The sequence below is a fragment of the Mesoplodon bidens genome, assembly GCF_964165515.1.
Source record: "Mesoplodon bidens genome assembly, chromosome: 5".
In the NCBI taxonomy this organism is placed as follows: domain Eukaryota; kingdom Metazoa; phylum Chordata; class Mammalia; order Artiodactyla; family Ziphiidae; genus Mesoplodon; species Mesoplodon bidens.
The window spans coordinates 15,980,466-16,001,388 of NC_138161.1; the positions used below are offsets into that span (position 1 = coordinate 15,980,466).

General features: G+C 37.6%; 1 protein-coding gene across 12 annotated transcripts in view; it reads left to right on the top strand.

Annotated features, from left to right (window-relative positions):
- The window catches only part of GRIK1 (glutamate ionotropic receptor kainate type subunit 1), a gene marked incomplete at both ends in the record, with an annotated part of 439,442 nt that overhangs the window by 315,337 nt on the left and 103,182 nt on the right, over window positions 1-20,923 (top strand). For all 12 annotated transcript variants that reach the window (XM_081234197.1, XM_081234202.1, XM_081234201.1 and 9 more), the window contains one exon: window positions 955-1,098. In XM_081234197.1, coding sequence (XP_081090323.1) covers window positions 955-1,098 — 144 coding nt within the window. The remainder of the gene's footprint in view (window positions 1-954; window positions 1,099-20,923) is intronic.

Here is a 20,923-nt window from a genome sequence, read left to right on the forward strand (position 1 = left end):
TTTAACTACCCAATTACTGGCTATAGGTATGACCTTACACAAATCAATATACTGTCTGGAGGTCAATTTCCTACATAATAAATAGTTTAATCCATCTATTCTGCTTATTTTGCGGGGTTGTTGAGAATTTCAAATGAGCTAATATATTTGAAGTTGCTATGAAAATCCTCATGTAAAATATGAAGGTATTATAAGATTTTATTCTTAAAGAAAAACACAGGGCAGTATATTTTATAAAATGCTGAGAGCATTATGTGAAATTTTGCAAATGAGAGAAATTTCATGAGGAGTTGAAGAATATGTCCAGCTCCCCAAAGGAATGACTACTTATCATCTCTATCAGGAAAGTAAGTGCTAACAAGAGTACATATTTTCTGAGGAAGTTCCACATGTCTGTTCTTCAGGTCTCTTCAAATCTGCCGTTGAATTTCACTCTATGCCTACAACCTTCTTGACTCTGGTAAATGCAAGTGTCCTAACATGAGTATTCTTACCTGAAAATCACATGTTAATTTTACTCACAGCACTTTCTTTCTACCAAATATAAACAAGTAAATAGACTGATAGATAGGTAAATACTGAGGAACAGAATCCAATATTGAAATATTGAACCTCTACCTCAATGTAGTTGATCTTAACACTGGGCTTACCATAAGACACTCCAAAAATATTTGTTCCCTGAGTCAAGTCTTTTGTGGCTGATCCAAGTTCCGTTTCTTTTTTTCTTTTTAAGAACTTAAAACAAAGCAGAGCCATGACTACAATTTTCTCTGGCATATAAGGTATTATTTTAGAGAAAAATAGCTATTGGAGAATGACAGGTGTTCAGCTGGAGAATAAATGGCTGCTGAGATCAGAAAAATAGAAGATAAGGAAGCAGGCAGAGTGATTACGCAGGTAAAGGAAGCTAAACAAAGGTGGAATTGAAGATGTGATGTGTGTCTTCCTCCACAGACTGAAGCGGCTCTGATGTATGATGCTGTGTACATGGTGGCCATTGCCTCCCACCGGGCTTCCCAGCTGACTGTCAGCTCCCTGCAGTGCCATCGACACAAGCCATGGCGCCTTGGACCCAGATTTATGAACCTGATCAAAGAGGCAAGTGATACTTGTCCACAGTTCAGTTCTTCCTTTGGCTTAATGCTGCTGGACTTGTCCATGTGGTGAGGTCCTTCCCATTTGGCTCTGTTGGCATGATGTCTATAAGAGATGAGAAGGCATCATCAACCAGTCTGCTGGGAATTCACTGTTAAAAGTTTATCTAGAAGAACTGTCAGGAACTTTCCAGTGTGATGCTGAGAAGCTTTAAAAAGCTACCAGATCACAACATTCACCATCTTTCATTTCAACTATAACCCCAGCTGCTGCTGGCCCTCCACACATGTTCAAAATAGCTCACAGGTGCTTATTCTATGGCCTGTTGAGTCAAGAGGTAGGTTGGTCCATCTCTGAAGAGTACCAGAGATAATTCCCATGTTGTCAGCCTCTAGTGCCTCTAGTCCCAGTGGTTTCCTCAGTCTTGGGTTCTACAGGACTGAACAGAAGGACCTCTTTGTTCTAATGATATACTGATTATTTCACCATTTGTCAGCTAGCTGGAAAATCTGGTACCTTTCAAAACCTACCACATGTAGTAAAGGATTTTCAAGAGTACAGCGTTTGGGAAAGGAAATAATTCTCACTGCTATTTCAGGGCAATAGCCCTGAAATCTTGGGCACCCATTCCTTTTCTCTAAGGCAAGTTGACTTCCCTTCACCAGACCCTGTTCTAAGATCCTGAGATGCCGTATAGACACGTATTCTTGGATTATCTTTGACCCCAACACACATTTCAGAGTGTGCCTGGACTTGACGAGATGAAATAAGGTACTTGGGGGCAGCCGGGCCTGACTGAGGATACACCATATGCTGTGATGCTGTTCTAATGTTTTCTCTATGGGATGCAGAGATTTACCTCTCAAGTGAAGGGTATCTTTATTCCTTTCTGTAGTGGAGTAGGATGGGGTGAGGCAAAGCCATAAAAGAGAAGAGTGGCAAGGAACATAGTGCAAGAGAAGAATGCCCAGCCAAGAGCAAGGGGGAAATCTAAAGAAAGATACCTACTTAGGTCTTTACCTCTGCTAGTCTCTTCAGCACATACAGACCCCTCTTCAGGCTCTTCAATCTACTTCCTCATTGAAGGCTGACTCTGATCCGTAAGGGTCAGGACCAGAGAGACAGGCAGTATGAAGGTTAATACTACCCAGGCTCCAAACCAAGGTTATTTACAAGGCTGGGATTGAAGTACGGTTAATAGCAAAGTGTCTTGGGCACACAATTTAAGGAGGCACTTACTTTCAAGCTTGAACCCTGCACTTCCAAGAGACTGAGAGAGAGTGCTTCCTTAAATTGTGTGTCCTGGGTCCCTCTCTTACATCATTCTATTCCTGGCATGGTTATTTGGGTTTAAATTCCAGCTCCACTAACACTTATGAGCAATGTAACCTGGGGAAGTTACTTAAACTCCTTGTGTCTCAGTTTTCTCACCTGTAAAATGGGAATAACATCTTCTATCTCACAGCATTATTGTGAGGATAAAGAGTAAAGTTAATACTCGTGAAGAACAGTACAGCAACATAGTAAGAATCTGAAACATTAGCTATTCTCTTACCGTTGGAATGGACCACTCATAACAGCCCTTGTTCAGTTCTACTGAGGATGATGACAGGAATTTAAAACTAGCAACAGAAACAACAACAGAGAAATCACAAATAGGCATAAAATGACCCATTCTGACAGCTACATACATCTGACATACTGTGCCTAATAGGAAAACATCACACAGCCTCTCTTCTCCCTGCAGCGATCATAGTTATGTCCTGAATCGCCAGCCTGATCACCTTGATCTTTAACAAGAAAACAGCTGGCTTCCCTTTATCTCATACCAGTGCAAGAAGAGGCATGAGACAACATGAAAGCTTGGGATCAAACACTCTGGAACACTCTAAGCACCTTTTTTCTTGTACTTAAGTTGCATAAGAAGGTGAAATTACCAAGTGATCTTTAGATATGTTTAAAGAAATAATGAGCTCTAAGATGAGGGACCACATTGAAAGCAAGAAAGCATTTTACATTCAGTTACTCCAAAGAACAAATTCCCCATTCTCAGGCTCCACAGCTGGGGGTAGAAGGGGAAATGCATTAGAAACTTTGTGTTCATCTTTTCTTTTATCTCCTGAGTCATGATGCCTTATACTGCCTTTGGCAGGGTGTAGGCATCTGCAGAGAAAATGGGAAAGCGGGTTAACCAGGAGTAATGCCCCAGCCTGTTGAAAGACTGGCACTGAGGGAATTCTGAGACAAACTAAAACATGCAGAAGTGAGAAAATGCAGATATTTCTTTCAGTGAATACCTAATACAACAAAACTTTGCAGCTATCAGGTTTTATTAAGAAACATGAAATAAAGCACTTGGTCCTAAAACTTCCCCTGGTCCTTTCTTTTAGTAACTATCATTTTCTAAATGATTTCCAAAATTATAATCAGAAATAATGTAAAGAAGCAAGTCAGCAGATTGAATTTATGGGGTGAAGATCAAATTTGTCACAGGAGGTAAACTTCCCGAGCAGAGAGGTATTTGCGTGTACACTAACCCCTTATAATTCCACACACCATTTAGAATCAGTAAGCCTTTCAGAGAAATCTCTCAGGCTATCTACGTTTCAGTGTTTTTAGGCTGACCAGAGAGAAAGAATTAAAGAATATTTCAAACATGATAAGGTGTGTTATAGTGTTATCTCTCTGTGCATTTGCTAAGCAAATACATATTAATAAATTATAAATTCCCATTCAACAAGCATTACTGGGACCCCATTATATAAGTAATATTAACTTGATGCTCTAGAGGATATTGTCCCAAAATTATAAGATGTGGTTTCTACTGTCTACTAATATAAATTCTACATAGTGGAGGAATAGCAGGCTTCATATGAAACTTTCATTTGAACCCACACTCTTCAGCAGGATATGCAAGGCCCCTAGTGATCTGGTTCCTGACCTCCTGTGCCATCTCTCTCATCTCCTGTCTCAATCCCAGCACTTGCTGAACCTATTGTGGCTCCCTGAACTTGTCATATGTTCCTTCCAAATTCTCTTGCCTCTGATTGAAGTGCCTCCTCTGGGTCATCCTTTATGACCCAATTCAAGCACTAGCCCCCGTCTACTGGCCCTGACTCACAAATTCAGGCTCCTCTCCTTTATTACGTCTGTTGTTAGACAATGGTATTTGATTGCATGTCTGTCTCCAAGCTGTGCTTTTCTTGTCTCGATTCCCTAGTCCTTGCACAATGCTGAATGTAGAATGAGCACCCGATAAATAGATGCCAAACAGGTAGATGAATGGATAAGTGAGTGAGTGAACAGCAAAGGAACTGAAGAACATATACAATCTATGAGCAAGTATTATAGCTCAAACTCCCTGTATATGAATATCATATTCAGACACAATCCAATAAGGCAGAAACCAGGGCCTGGGTTAGACTCATCTACTGGGGTCCTAGGTTCTAGTGGGAGAGTAAGGCAAGGGTCTTAGGTTCTAGTGGGAGAGTAAGGCAGGGGTCTTAGGAATAGACCAGCCTATTTAACTGTGAACTGAGAGTGTAGACCCTGAGATTTAATCAGTTTGCTCTCTGGGTAAACCTAGTCATTTAGCCTTTTTTTTTCTCAGTTCCCTCTTCTATAATTTGGGGATAATATACCTAATTCACATGTCTGTAAGGATTACATTTAATATATGTACAGCCTAGCAAAATGTCTGGCTTACAGTGATTGCTCAGGAAAGGGTAGCTACCATTAAATGGAAGGTCCTTGTTAAAATGGATATCATATAAGGTGGTGGTCAGGAAGAAATGTGGCAACATGTATAAAACTTTAAGTGTACTGCCTAGCATATGTAAGCATTGCATTCTTGCTGTTGTTATTTGGCAGTGTCACTGTTATTATTGAGGCTAAGGTGAAGTAGCGGTGCTTATAAAAAGAAGGACAGGACCTGGCAGTGAAAAATCAGTAGTTCAATGGAGACAGTCATACAAGCGGCCAAATGTAGTGATGCCAGGGATGGAGGGAGCTTTCAATCATCAAGCACACACGACTGTTCAGGAGGGACCCAAAGACATTAGGTAACAATCAACCATGCTGAGGTAATAGAAAACCTTGACAAACCACATCTCAGGTCAGTCTGGGAAATGATAGCTGAATGTGGGGTGAAGAAGCTGAAACACTTCCTGTTTGTGGCCAGAGTTACTCTGGACCCAGAGTAAGTTCCAGCTGGCCGTGGGGAAATCAATGGGAATAGCTGGCAAAGGAGCAAACATGTCAAAGCATCTGGGAAGAAGAGAGTCTCAATCACAGGTGCTGAGAAGAGCAGTGAATGGTGGGTACGGCAAAATGAATCAGATTTTAGGTTAAATCAGTGGTTCTTAACTATTTTCTGGGTTACAGACCCTATATTAAAACTGATTTAAACCATGTATCTGTTATTCCCACAAAAAGATTTGTTTGCAATCTCAACTGGTCTCCTTGAAACTCATGTTATACACACACAATGGAATATTACTCAGCCATATAAAAGAATGAAATAATGCCATTTTCAGCAACTTGGATGGATCTAGAGGTTATCATACTAAGTAAGTCAGAAAGACAAAGACAAATATTGTATGATATCACTTATATGTGGAATCTAAAATATGACACAAATAAACATATCTATGAAAGAGAAACAGACTGACAACTACAGAGAACAGACTTGTGGTTGCCAAGGGGAAGAAGAGTGGGATAGTGAAGGATCAGAAGTTTGGGATTAGCAGATGCAAACTATTACATAAGGGATGGATAAGCAACAAGGTCCTACTGTATAGCAACAGGGAACTATATTCAATATCCTGTGATAAACCATAATGGAAAATAATATGAAAATAATATATATATATATATATGTGTATAACTGAATCACTTTGCTGTACAACAGAAATTAACACAACATTGTAAGTCAACTATACTTCAATGAAATGAAAAAAAAAAAGCCTCTGAACTGAGTATTTAAGTCAGAATTTTGTTGAAAGCATGTTCCAGTATGGTGACCAGCAAAAATATAAATGAAACATAAGGAGTTCTGATGGGCTCAGATGCAGTGGTCCCACGTGGAAGTGGCGAGAAATTAGTTTACATAAATATGGAAAAACAATTGGTTTCCACCTAAGAAACTCTGCTGAGAATTTCTAATTTTATTGATGATTGATAAAGAAGTCACTGTTCTTCAGGCAGAAACAAAATGATATTTTAGACAGTTTATATTGGTAGCTATGTGTAAGTTTGATTGAAACAGGAAAACTCACAATGATTATTGAGGAATTGTGGACATCTTGGTTCAGAAGTAATCATCACTCAAAAGAGCTAAAAGGGAAAAAATGTTCTAGAGAAATAAACAAATGTTTCTTGAATTAGCCCTAATTTCTCTCCAAAATTTAGACCAAAATGAATTTAGGTCTAAATTCATTCAGTTACTTCCCTGTTGGAAAAATCCATCTTGATGTCCTGCTGCCACCTACATCTCAACAAATTCCCGAATAGAACCCATCAGTTTTATCTATTAAAATTATTATCACTACTATAGGCTCAATGTCAATGAATGATGATGTAACCGGTATATCAAACAAACACAACTAGTGGGACAACAAACTCAGTTTATTTTGTTCCTACTGCTCAGTTAAAATTATTTAGTGAAAATTGCATAGAGACTATGATTTTTTGTTTACTAAGGTAATGGCAGTCCTAGAGGTTCTTCAAGTTGAACTTCAACTTATGAATTAGACTATCTAGACATTAATCAAAAGCGCAACTTAATATAACATCATATTTCTCCTCTCCCTGATCTCTGCTGGAAGACTCTAGGGAAATGGAGGGATGGTGGGCTCTCCTCTTTTTTCTTTCCTTGCTGACTTCCTCACCACACACTTAGCTGCTGGACCTCCTACCAGGCTCAAAAAGTGTTAGGACAATGGTCCCCAACCTTTTTGGCACCAGGGACTGGTTTGGAAGACAATTTTTCCACGGATGGTGGCGGGGGGGGGGTTTGACTCAGGCAGTAATGCCAGTGATGGGAAGTGATGGGGAGTGGCAGATGAAGCTTCGATCACTCACCTTCCGCTCACCTCCTGCTGTGTGGCCCGGTTCCCAACAGGCCACGGACCTGTCTGCTGCCTGGGGGTTAAGGACCCCTGTGTTAGGACACTTCTTGATTGGCTGGACTGCTCAGTACTCTCTAAGCGTAGCAGGAAATTCCTACATTAAGCTGGTGCCCCCGTAAGCCTGGTAGATTTTTAAAGCTTAGAGTTCCTACTGGGCAGGCTCTTCTGATGTTCCTTTGGCTCAGACCAGTGGATCCCTGTTTCAGATGGAAGGGTATGGAGAGTTCTCAGCCCCTTGAAATCCAGTAGTATATGTCTTGCTCTTTCTGCTGAAGTCTCCTCACCCTTCTAGACAGTCCTATTGACTATAAACCAAGACTATCCCACCCAGGTACCATGGATACAAATCTGGTCCACAGGAAATACCTACTCATTCCTTCCTTGGTAATTCAGGGAATACCTCTAATTGCAATGCAGCAGACTTCTGCTTGGCCCATCATTTCAACTGGTCAACTCTATGTAGACTTCTTTTGTCACTTGGGAGTCACACCATAGTCCACTTCCACTTTCTCATGTTTGAGTCAGCCATTGGTCTTCTGCATCTCCAACTGTAGCTAACCTATTTCAGATTTCTCCAACTGGCCCCCTGGAAGCTCCATTCATCAAGAATGGAATTAGAATACAGTATCCTAAAGGCAGAGGGGTGTGAACTCACAGAGAGGCAACAGCTCTGTCCAGAGAAATCTCTTCAGCAACCACCTCTACCATACATGTGACCCTTTGTATAAATCCTTGATCTAGAACAGTCTCTGAGGGAACTTCCTTTGTACATATGTACAGGAAACTTGGGAGTGTCTAACTACCCACTCTAGTATCCTGATATCCATCATCTGGGCACCTGACTTGACACATCACAGTAAGATAGGACATATCACTCAAACCAGACCTCTACGTTTGTCTAAAATTATTCATCCAACTCAGCACACTCATCGCCTTAATTCCCATCAGACTTTCTATCCTAAATATTCTTTAGTAAACTTCCTTGCCCACTGCCCTCATCATTTCTTCCCTGGATCATTAAAATAGCCTCTAACTAGGCTCCATATCTTGGCTGTCAGTGCTTCTACAACTGTTGTCACCATATAAGGAAAGTGATGTACAAGAGTGCATAGTAGATATTCTACCCTCTAGAAACACAAACTTGCTTATAGTTTCCTGCATTCACCATGCTTTTCTCATACAGTAAAGACAGGTGAGTTTCTCTTTTCCTGACAAAACTGACCTCACAACACCACTTTTGCCATACTCCTTTCAGTCTGAAAAGCACTGCCTCTCATTTTTCATGTGGCTAACTCTCTCTCTCAGAGTTAATTCTCCTAGTCCAGTAAGCCTCTCTCTAACCTTTATTTGGGGATGGATTCTCCACTGGACTTCATAGCTCCTGTATATCTCTATGTTAGCATTTCACATGCTTCATTCAGACACTGTAAGATCTTTCCCCTGGACAAGGACAAAGTCAATTTATCTATGTGTCCTCATGTCGCTGTGCAGTACATGGCAGGCATTTAAAAGATGCTTGTTGAACTGACCCCAGGAAGATAAAATCTAGCAAACTCTTATTAAATTTCACTGAGCTGATACTTGATTTTAAACCATGTAAATAGTTCCTAATTGATCTGGTCCAAAATAAATTTCCTACATAAGAGTGAAACATTATTTACCAATGCCAAATTATATGGTATATCACTGAGAACTATATAAAATATGGACAGCTTTCTGCCACTGTTTGGTTATGAAAATGTAATTTATTGATTTATTTTGATGGAATGAAGATTAGAAATCTGAATACATAAACAAAATATTCAAATTCAAGCTTTTAAAAATCAAAGAGTAAAAGTTAAAATTCTCCACTGAGGCACCTATATTTGCTTTGATATTTATTTGGACTTTTACTTAGTATGACAGTATTGAGAAGATTTTGTTTTTGTTTTTTTTTTAAATGGGATCCAGGTGAAAAAAAAAGTCCCTAGAGAAACATAAGCTTTGACATGATTTTATCCTACTGTGGCTCCAGTGACACTTCCCTTTATGCATACCATTTGATTTTGATTGCCAGGACAGGCTGTCCCTTGGATTAATTAGATGACATTGGGTCTGGCAGCAAACTCAGTCAAATTTCCACTTTTCAGAAAAATTTCCATTTGTATTTTTCATTCCACACCTATTGAAAATTACCTGCATTCTGACTCCTAGCTTGCACTGTGTACGTGAAACCCATTCATCCCAGCATTCTCTCATATTTAGGACATTTAGACCTAAAGGAAGAGAGAATTCTTCAGGTCCTTGCTTCAGTTCCCTGTACAACTCTGGACAAAGAAATGGCATCCGTTCTTAAATGTTCAAAGTTTACAATTTTAACCAATTATATGCATTGTCTCATTTATAACTAAGGTGCTAAGATACCTGGCCCTGAAATATTCAGTCAGTGGCTAGGTGAAAAATCACCTGTCAGAAATGTTGAAAGGGGACGTCAGCATAAAATGGGAAGTCTGCCAAGTTCTCCTTAGTTTATATGATTCTAAATAACATTTTTATTTATGAGATAGCATTCAAAGACTCATGTCAGTTATCATCTTCCTTCCATTCAGTTACTAATGTCCTGGCTCTGCAAGGTTGATTGAAGAATTTGCTTTCTATACTACAGTCTGTTATGTAGGTGTGTACATGTGAATATGTACACATGCACACATGTGTTTAATTTATTTAAATGGATGCCGTTTTATAGATACATATGTGCATATGTATACATATATGTATGTGTGCACAGAAATATATGTGCATGTATACACACATTCATATACATATATGTGTATGCATATACATATATATGCAGGTATGCATATACACACACATATAGAGAGATATGGGGATGTGTGGGTGTGTACATGTTTCTATATATATATATATAATTTTTGTGTGTGTGTGCCTACATATATTTGTGTGCATATATATTTCATTCAGCAATTTTCTTTTCCAGTCAATCTTACTTAAGTTTTGGAATATATCTAAGTTGATGCATATTTATTATTTATCCAGATCATTTATTTTTGTTGAAATCCAGTATTCCATCATTAATTCATTCAGCAAATATCTCCTAAATACTCAATATGTTGCAGCCACTATTCTAGACACCAAGAATGCAATGGTAAGCAAAACAAAGCCCTTGCTCTCATGAAACTGATACTCTAGTGGGGGAATCAGACATATATAAAAGGCAATATTGTACTTCAGATGATGACAAGGATTATCAGAAAAGCAAAGCTCAGGAGAGGTAAATTGTGCAGGAGGAGTCCATGAAGACAGAAATGGGCATTACTGTATTATATAGGGTAGTTAGAAAATACTTCACAAAAAATGTGAAACTTGAGTAAAGTCCTAAAAGAAAAGAGGGAGCAGGACATGTAAATATTAAGAGAGTAAAGGATCCAAGCAGAGGAACAACTCATGCACTAAATATACTTCAGGGTACTTATCCATTTCCCCATGAATGGATATTTTGGCTGCCTGCTTTTCTTTTACACATCCAAATAATGCTGTGATGAACATCTAAGTCACAGCTTCTATGCACAAATGCAAGATTTGCTCTAGAGCAGCACTGTCCAGTAGAAATATTATGTGAGTCACATAGATTTTCTAGTAACTACATTAAAAACTTAAAATAAACAAGTACAATTAATTTTAATAATGCATTTTATCTAACCCAATATATCAAAAATATTATTACCTCAACATGTAATCAATATAAAAATTACTATTTTACTTTTTTTATAAGTCTTTTAAATTCAGTTTACATTTTAAACTTATAGTCTTCAATTTATACTAGCCACATTTCAAGTCCTCAATAAACTTAGTGACTAAATAAATAAATGCTTACATAATAAAATATCCCACCCAATCAGGCTAACTAGGGAAAGATGTGAACTCAACCCATGTGGAATCTACATTTTTGTCTTCATAGACAAAGAGCATATTGATTAGCTATAATAAGTATATACCCAACAAAGACAAAATTTGATTAATGTGACCAAAGTAATATAAGGAATTCAAGACAGAATGATTTGATTTCCAGATTAAATTGATCACATAATCTAGATAATTAGACAAGTGCCTTATTCCCACCCATTTCACACCCCCTGGGTCTCATATTTGTATTCCTGCCCATTTAGCTGATTTGCAAGTACAGAAGCCAATTCATTCTATTTTGGAAAACATGCCATCACACAAGCCAGTGCCAAAGGAAACTAGTTTATGAAAAAAAAAGGCAGGTGCACATTCTAAGATAAATCCTTAGGAAATAAAAATAGTTTACGCAGAGTTCATGGCAAAGATATAAAGTCAGCAGATTTAAAGGTGGAAGTCAAATATTGGCAAGAAAAGCCACTATATTTTTAAATTATGCAGTGATCCATGCAAGCTGTTATTGCAAGATGATGGGTTACAAACAATACATATAATAGTTAAAATAATTATATATTGAACAGATGAGAATATGATAAATGCATCATTTCAGTTCCTGAAATAGCTGACATCCAAAGAAGTTATGTGGTCTAAAGATTATGTTTATCATTTCTTCCTTTGCTTAATGTTTATTTTCATTACCATTATTATGTATACTTCAGATTTTCTTTTAAATAGCTTTTCTGAGAACTGGCTGAAAATTGTGGGTGACGGGACAGAGATCACATTGCTTAGATGGGGGGTGAATTTCAGATATTTGTCATTGTATTATACTCCAGGGACCTGAGTAAGACAATAATTTTACAGTTAGTCCATCAGGGCTATGTTTATACAATAAATATAGAGTGGGCCTCCTTTAATTAAAAACAAATGAAATAACACCACAATGAATCACATTTGTTAACTTTTCTATTCAGGAAACAGAGTCAGGTGCAGACAAATTTTTGAAACACATAAATTTTTTTCTCTGTTCTCTTTTCTCTGCACCATCTCCCCCAAGATAACTTTATCTCTTGATCTTATTCTTAGTAATTTCATGATAAAATGTTAGCAGAATGAAGATTTGCCAAATGAATGAATCACTGTATTAATTATGGAGTCAGTAAATGCTTAAAAGTGTCATTCCCTTCATGTCATTCCCTTCAGGCCAATTCTTAAACTTGGAAAGCCTTCAAAGCTCAAAGAAAAATATCCTTAGAATTGGATTGCTGTATAAGAGCTGATTTTGGGGGTGCAAGTAAACTAAATCTAACTGCCCCTCCAGTCCCACCACCATAGGCACCATGGTCTTGAGAAGGTCACATGATTTCATTTCTTTGACCTGCAGGTTGTGCAGTCTGCTTGTCCAGATCTTTCTAGAAGAAGAAGAAAGGGGACAGGAGGATGGTGTGGGGCATGAAGATATGTTTTTTCCTCATTGTAATCCTGTAGTTCCTCCTAGGTCTCACAGCCAGTAGGAAGAAAATCCTAATTCCCTGTCTTGCTACATTCCCACTGCATTTCTCCTACTACTTGAAAGTGTGTAACTTTTGGAAGTGCTACTTTATTCAACCATACTTTCTACATATATTTTGGATATCTATCAAATGCAGGTGTTGGACTTCAAAGATGAGTAAACCATTTCCTGCCATCAAGGAATTAACAATCAATTGGAGAAGAGATAGTTAACACAAATAGTTAACATAATATACAATTATTATGTATAAATACCTAAGAAATACACAGTTGACAAAATACAAGTTTTTAACAGTTAACATAATACAAGACCTAATAAAGTATACCAGAGAAGTATCCTTCTACAAGAACAGAGACCATACCATATTTTTCTCTCTTAAAAGTTTTGCATCCCCTAACTCCAAATTTTTCACGATTCCAATTTGAACAGCAGCATATTTTATAATAACCCCCCTAATGACAGCAACACCTCTGAAATGTGACTGGGTAGCCATTTCAATATGCAGCGTTTGTTTTCAAATACTGCATTGCTAATGGAACCCATTCTTCTGGTACTCAGGGCAAAAAGGGAGACTCCTTGCCAAAGGTTAACATTGAAAATGCGTTGAGTGATTCACTTAGTATAATTTATTGATTGTTTTTCAGAATTCCCAGACTAGAAATAGTGTGTTCAACAATGCATAAAGAAATTGATGGTGCTAAACATTGAAATCAATCAATAAAATTAAGAACAGGGTATATGAATCAATTAATGAAAACTAGAGAGAGGATTGTCAAACACTACCCTACTAATAAAAATCCCACTGGACTTACAAATAAAAAGAGAGGTAATGCTTTCCAGTTGTGTTCAGGTCTGCCGAGTACTGACACCTACAACTCAGTAATCAGTCTAAAGCAGCCATAGTTTAAAGCTAAGTTTCCAACGATAAAACTTAAATTCAGATTTTTTTTAACACAGATAATCAGTCAGCAGCACTATTTTCCTTTATTAGATTTGTGTGTTTGACTCAGCAAGTCAATTGCTTTTCATGACTTTGAAGCAGAATAACCCATTTAAAGAAAGAAAGATTAATAATGTGCATTGTTATATATGTATAACAACTCTCCATTTACTGTTTATCATAATGTGTTAAGGTGCTGTGTTTCTAATATATGTACACACACATACACACAGATACACACACACCAGTACACGTGAGTCTTGGAATTCAAGAAAGAGTCCAGTGTCAACTTAGTCCTATCATTGATGATCTATGTAACTTTGAGTAAATCACATCAACACTTTGTCTCCATGAGTTCAAAATTCTATTAATATGACTTTTAAATGTCCTAAAAAGTGAGAGATTGATCAACTACTTTTCCACCCAAATAGTTTCACCAACTCCCTGAGTACCTTCCTCTGTGCCTCATGTCAGACAACCCAGGAACATTGTACAGAGAGAAAAACTCACAACCTCTGGGCAGCCCACTGGAATAAAGTCTACATAAACTTGGTGGTCAGATTTACCCTGGAGTATTTACCTGTTCAGTTATAAGAATTGACCTATCAACTCAGCTCACAGTTTAGAGTACTAGAATATTAAGTTTCTCTTCTTTATTAACTAAGTGGTTTCAAGTGCTTGTCTTGTGGGGAATGCAAAGATCACTGTGGTCCCTGCCAGTGAGGTGGAGGAGGACAGCCTTGAATGTTTCACAAGGGCCTAGGACAGTGGCAAGGTGAGGATACCTTTGAGGATTGAAAGTCAATTGCACTGGGAGCCCTTTGTCCACCCAGATTGGGTTACATTGAAGTTATCAGGAGCAAAAATAAAAGAAAATAAAATCACAGACATGGAACAGGAAGGAAATATGAAGAAAGAAGAAGAGATCTTGCATCAGTGGTGACTCATAGGTCCATCCAGATGAACCAGGGGTCTTTTTGGTGCCCACTGGTAGAGAATCCTCCTCACTTAACTGCCCACCCAAAGTGCAGGAGGGATGCAGGGCTAATTCTTCCAGGTACTAAAGGCTGACTGATCTAAGAAATCTCATGCACTGCTCAGAAAAAGGAGTCTAATGCCAAAGCCTACTGTTGGGTCAAGGTGCAGACCTTTTTCAGTTACTCTCAAGTCAGGTGTTTGAGAGTGTTCAGAAGCTTAACAGGGAAATAATAATTATTGGACAAGAATGAATAGGAATAGACATGGTTTAAATGGTTTATATCTATTTGCTCACTTGATCCTCACAACAGCCCTATGAGTGTTATTTTCATTTTACATAAGGAAACAAGAGACTTAGCAAGGTTGGATAATTGTCCAAAGGTTACAAGCTAGATCATAATCCATCCAGGTAGAACATGAGCAGGCCAATGGTCTCAATCTCTATACTACACTGCCTCTGTAATCTAAGATTTCAGAATTTTGACATGGCTAGATAGAGCCTTAATCTCTACCCAGTGATATCCAACTAGCATTCCCTCAAAGCCTTGACTATAATTTATTCATATCTGTGCTTTTGTTTATTTTTAAATATATCTGATAATCCTGTGAAATTCAAAGCATTCAGCAACGTTCCTCAGAATCCTCTGTGACACAGCTGTGCTTCTACCCCATGAGTGCCTGAAAAGGCACAGATGCCAATGGTCCAGAGCTTTGCTCTGCCCTGAATAATAAAATGATCAGGAGTTTGACTGCATCTGGCTCTTTTTGAACAGTGAGGATTCAGATTTCTTCGATGCAGAATATGACTGTGTCCATTACAATTCTTATTACTCTCATTTACACTTACAGAATACTAAAACAAACAAACAAAAAAAATTTGGAAAGGCTTAGACTGAAAATATGGTAACCCATAACTTCTCTGAAAATTCAGTGATTCAGCAACTTCACCTCTCTGGCAGAATTACTTTATACTCCCTAGCTGGCAGTATAGAATGGTAAGATGTTCAATTCCCTCATACTGAAATTGGGGAGATTGAGCTAGAGGGGTAGGCACAGCAGTCTCGGAGCACCAAAAACAGATCAGCAAGAACATTTTGGGTGCTCATACACTGGTTATATGCTCTTTCTTGGATACTATTCTAATACACTGGGTCATCTTCTCAGTTGAGTGCTGTCTTTGGAACCAGAAAGTATGGATCTGAATCCTCACACCCTCATCTCATAAGACAAGGTTAATGATTCTTACACAGTTGCAAGAATGAAAGGAAATAGCATTTGTGAAAGTGTCTAATACATTTGACAAGAGATGGAGAGAGTGTTTCCCAAAGATGAGATATTTATAGCATTGTCTGTATGCTGATTGGAAAGACCCAGTCAGAGAGGGACAAGTTGTTAATGAAAGAGAGAGAAAAACTGCTGGAACAATTTCATTGTGTAGGTGAGAGGGGAGAGAGTCTGGTGCACACATGCATATGAACACGGACTGTTCATTTCTAGTAACAGGAGGGAAAGCAGAGAATACAAGCATAGATGCTGGGACATAGCAGTGAAACTTAGTGCTTCTGCTTCCTCAGTAAGACAGAGAGCAAGATCGTCACTGAGACTGAGGATGAACAGTTAGGATTTCTTACAGCAATGAAAGAAGTGGATGTCAGCCACATTACCTATATTTCAGAATTCTTCCAGAGTAGAACCATTTAATAAAATAACAAATATTAATATGTACCATTTACCAAGATTGCTCTGAAACGTTTATTTTATAATCAGTACTGAAAAAGATGTATCAATACTAAGGGCTAGGAATTGTGACAAGAACTGTATCCATAAACAGGTGAGACCCAGTCCCTGACTTCAAGAAAAGCAGATTCCAATATAAAGATAGACATGAAAACAAATATATGCCTTAGTCTGGACTGAGTTATAAGTTAGAAGCATCTTTAAGGTGCAGAGAGGGTCACAGGGCAATCGTGTTCTTCCATCTGAGTTGCTTTAAAAGTTTCTCAGAGGAAATGAAGGTTAGCCTCATTTGGAGGACAGTGGCAGGCAGCATGGTGGGGAAGGGCATTCCATTCTTGGAGACTGGTTGGTGGTTGAGAATGAATTATGGTAGGAGGTCAAATAGTAGATGATGAGTAGAGGCCAGTTCACGAAGTACCCTCTAAGCTGTGCTAATGATTCCGAGCAATTCTGTAGGCTGGAGATTCTCAAAATGTAGTGCACACAAAAATCACCTTGAAGAAATTGCCAAGAAAATAATTATTTCCCTCATTCAACCTCCAGAGACTTAGATACTTTTTATGCCAGCTTGAGAAAGATGGCATTTGAGGTATCAAGATGAACTTGAACTATGTTGCCCATCCTCTGTTCCCTGTGTCTTGTATAATTCATCCCTAACCAATGATGTGAGGTATAATCATGCTTTTTATATTGTACCATTATTCAGAAGTAAACTTTCATCAGTGTTCACAATAAAGAAGAGACTGAAAGAGACATTAGTAGACCAAAGCGAAAATAAGCATAGCCTGTTGCCCTCCAGTTGTCAGATCTAAGTGAAAATCTAACAAAGCAACACAGAGCAGCCATGAACTCATGCTGAGGAAGAGGAAGTAGGAGGAAGGAAAGAAGGAAGGCCTGGGTCCAACCATTTTTTCCCCTAATTTTCATAACAGCAGGAGAGGTGGGGATATGAGGAAAGGCATGGGTGCTGAAGAGGGGCAGGGCAGGCCCTGTTCAACATCTTTCCACCTTTCCTTCCCAGTCCTATCAGGGCCAAACAGCAAGTTCAGCCCACGGCCAGGCTACAGTTGTCGACATTACTGAAATTACAAACCAGTGATTTCAAGGTCAAACTAATTATTACTGGAAAATAATATGTGAATGCTGACTACCTTTGGGTGCAGCCTACGAAAGAACACTAGGAAAAACAGGATGCAAATGTTCATTTTTGGCTTTTATGTTAGTTGATGGTCCTAAGGTTTGCCTGGGCAAGTCAGGTTTTGACACTAATAACTGGAACTGACCTTTTGGGTATAAATGTTAGAGGTTTTTTTACTCATTCATTCCTTTCATTAATTCCATGGTAAATACAGCTTTAGAGTTTATGTGGTGTGATAAGTCAGAGTAAAGGCAGTGTCTTTTAAGGGAAACACTTTTTTAAAAAAATTCATTCTAAATATCCTATACCCTTTTAAAGTAAATATTCTGAACCAAAGTCAGACAGGCTGATAACAACATCATCTAATTACCCAAATAATCTAGACTTACTCAAATAATCTAGTTATGATTTATGACCAAAAAATAAAAGAATCTAATCAGGAAGTGACAGTATTTGTGATTAAAATTCTTCTGAGGCAAGGAACTGAAAACTAAACATTTTTTTCTTAATCAATATATGTGATGAGTGTGGTCACTGTCAAATATTTTAAAAGACAATTCCAACAATTGCAAGGGATTTACTTTTAAAGAAATAATGAATTGCAAGAGATTTACTTTTAAAGAAATAATGTGGCAAATTGTTGATGTAATTTTGAACCTCAACTAAGTTTGCTCCATTCAAACATTACACATTTTCTTTTCATCTTGCTATTATTAGAAATGGAAATAGAGCATCTTTACACAAAGTGACACATCTAGCCAAGAATTGCAATTACCATCACAGCTCTCACATTTTATTGACAAGATCTGCCAACAAAACATTTTGAAAATAAAGACAATAAATGAAAATCTCCCTATGAAATGTTACCTGAGCATTAGACAATTATTCTGCATATGTTTAGCTTGATAGAATTCATACTTCAGACTCTTATGCATAATATGTTGATGATTACATAGGGTCAAACTTACCAACTAAATTATACAAGTGCTTTTTATTCATTCTATTTTTATTATTTCAGATATGAATTTTTAAATTAATCATAGTTTATGAAAAACTCAAGTCCAACCATTTTTACTTTGACTATTTATGAGATTACTAGCTATTAGGGAAATAAATGTACTTTAATCATTTTAAAACTGACATTATAAATTGAGGAACTGGAGAAAAAGGAAAGAGAAGTAAAGGAAGACAGAAGAATTTAAAAAAAAAGGTCTTTGAAATGAGACAACCTGAATTAAGCTTGGATTCCCCATTAACTAATGATTCTATCTTGACCTAGCTGAGACTCAGTTTCCTGTGGATAACAAAGGAGATAAAAATTCCTACCTTGCAGAGTCTTGATAATGATTAAAGGAGATGATATAAATTAATAGACAGTCAGTATGCTAATTCCCATCTTCCTACCCCCTATGACCTAATGGAAAATTTCTATGTTATCTTGAAGATATGAATGGCCAACTAAATGGTAGCAATCTTTCCAGTTTTAGATAAAATTATAGTAAATTACAGATTGATATAAGTTACAGTAAAGTTCTGTTGCCCTGGAAGCACAGCCTAAGTTGGGGACACTTGTATGATTTATTGAGAGAGCATTCTCAGGAGAGGCAGGTAATGGAGTGAGGGAAGGTAAGACAGAGAAAGAAACTAGGAGAAATCTACCTTCTTCCTTATCCCACCAGGGGACTTTTGGAACATGCATTTCACCAGCATGTATGGGCCCTCTAGGAGTCTAACACACCCCGATATTACTCATTCATTGGCTATAGGCCACCACCCTCCTGGGAGTTTGGGGCATATCATCCCTAGCATTTCCCAGCTAGTACTCCTATAGGCCTAGGGCAACCAACACTCCCTGTAACAAGGCACCAGGGGAATTGGGTGGGACACCAATCACAACCACCATAGGAAGGAGGAAAAAGACTGAGTTCAATCACATAGACTTTATTCTAAATCATGCACTCCAACATAGGGAACTTAAACAAGAACTATATGACAATTCAGTTTTTCAAAACCAAATGCGAGAACAATTATGTACTCACGTTTAAGAAAAGTTAACTATCGGATTCTTTAAACAGAAAATATTCTTAGAACATCTCACATTGAATTTGATTTGAATATATTTGATTTCCCTACACATTTTAGGAATTTTATCATCCCTGAGATCTCCAGCTCTATGATCTTATGAATCCATCAAGTGCACTGTATTGCAGCTATATTGTAGATGCTAAATTCTATTGATTCAGGAATTAGGGCAACTTATGTATATATCTATCAAATCATCAAGGTGTATACCTTAAATATATACAATTTTCAATTGTCATTTTACCCCCATATAACTTAAAAAAATAAAATACATTGAAACACATGACTCAGAAAGAACTTTCTTAGTTGAGTTACATAAATAAAGGACATTTTGCAACTTTCAAAAAAAAAAAAAAACTAGGATGCCTTGACTGATACCATTAAGCTACTTACTGGGAAAAAAATTCTGTATTGGACTTGTCCTATAATTAGGCTGAACAGCAGTCCTAGTTTGCCTAAAACTGAAGGTTTCCCCTGGATATGAGACTTTCAGTTTTAAAAGCCAGACAATCTTGAGCAAACTGAGACTAATTGGCCACCCTACCTGAAATTTATAGCAAGAAGTTTCCTTATACCTATGAATTAAGATATTAGAGTATTTGGTTGTTTAGTTTTGGCTTATTCATCAATAGATATATAATTTGCCCCCTCTCCATTTTTTTCTTTTTTTGCCATGAGATATGTCTTTTTTATTCTTCCAGTTTTATGGAGATATAATTGACATACAGCACCATATAAGTTTAAGGTGTACAGCATAATGATTTGACTTACATACACCATGAAATGATTATCACAGTAAATTTAATGAACCATCATCATCTAATATAAATACAAAATTAAAGAAATAAAAAAATTGTTTTTTATTCTGATGAGAACTCTGAGGAGTTACTCTCTTAACAACACTCATGTGTAACATACGGCAGCGTTCATTATACTTATCATGCTGTGCTTTACATCCATAGCACTTATTTATCTTTTAACAGGAAGTTTGTGCCTTTTAACTGCCTTCATCCAATTCTGCCTCTCCCCACTCCCGCCTCTGGTGACCACAAATCTGATTTCTTTTCCTCTGAGTTTTTGTTTATTTGTTCTTGAAGTATAATGACTTACAACACTATGGTGGTTTCTGCTCTACAGCATAGTGATTTGGTATTTCTATACATTTCAAAATGATCACCATGATAAATCTAGTTATAGTCTGTCACCATGCAAAGAGGCTACATAGTTATTGACTATGTTCTCCACACTGTACATTTCATACCTGTGACTCACTTATTTTGCAACTGGAATTTTGTACCTCTTAATCTCCCTAAACTATGTTTTACTCCTCCCACCCCCTCCCCTCTGGCAACCACCTGTTTGTTCTCTGTATCTATAACTCTGTTTCTGTTTTGTTATGTTTGTTCATTTGT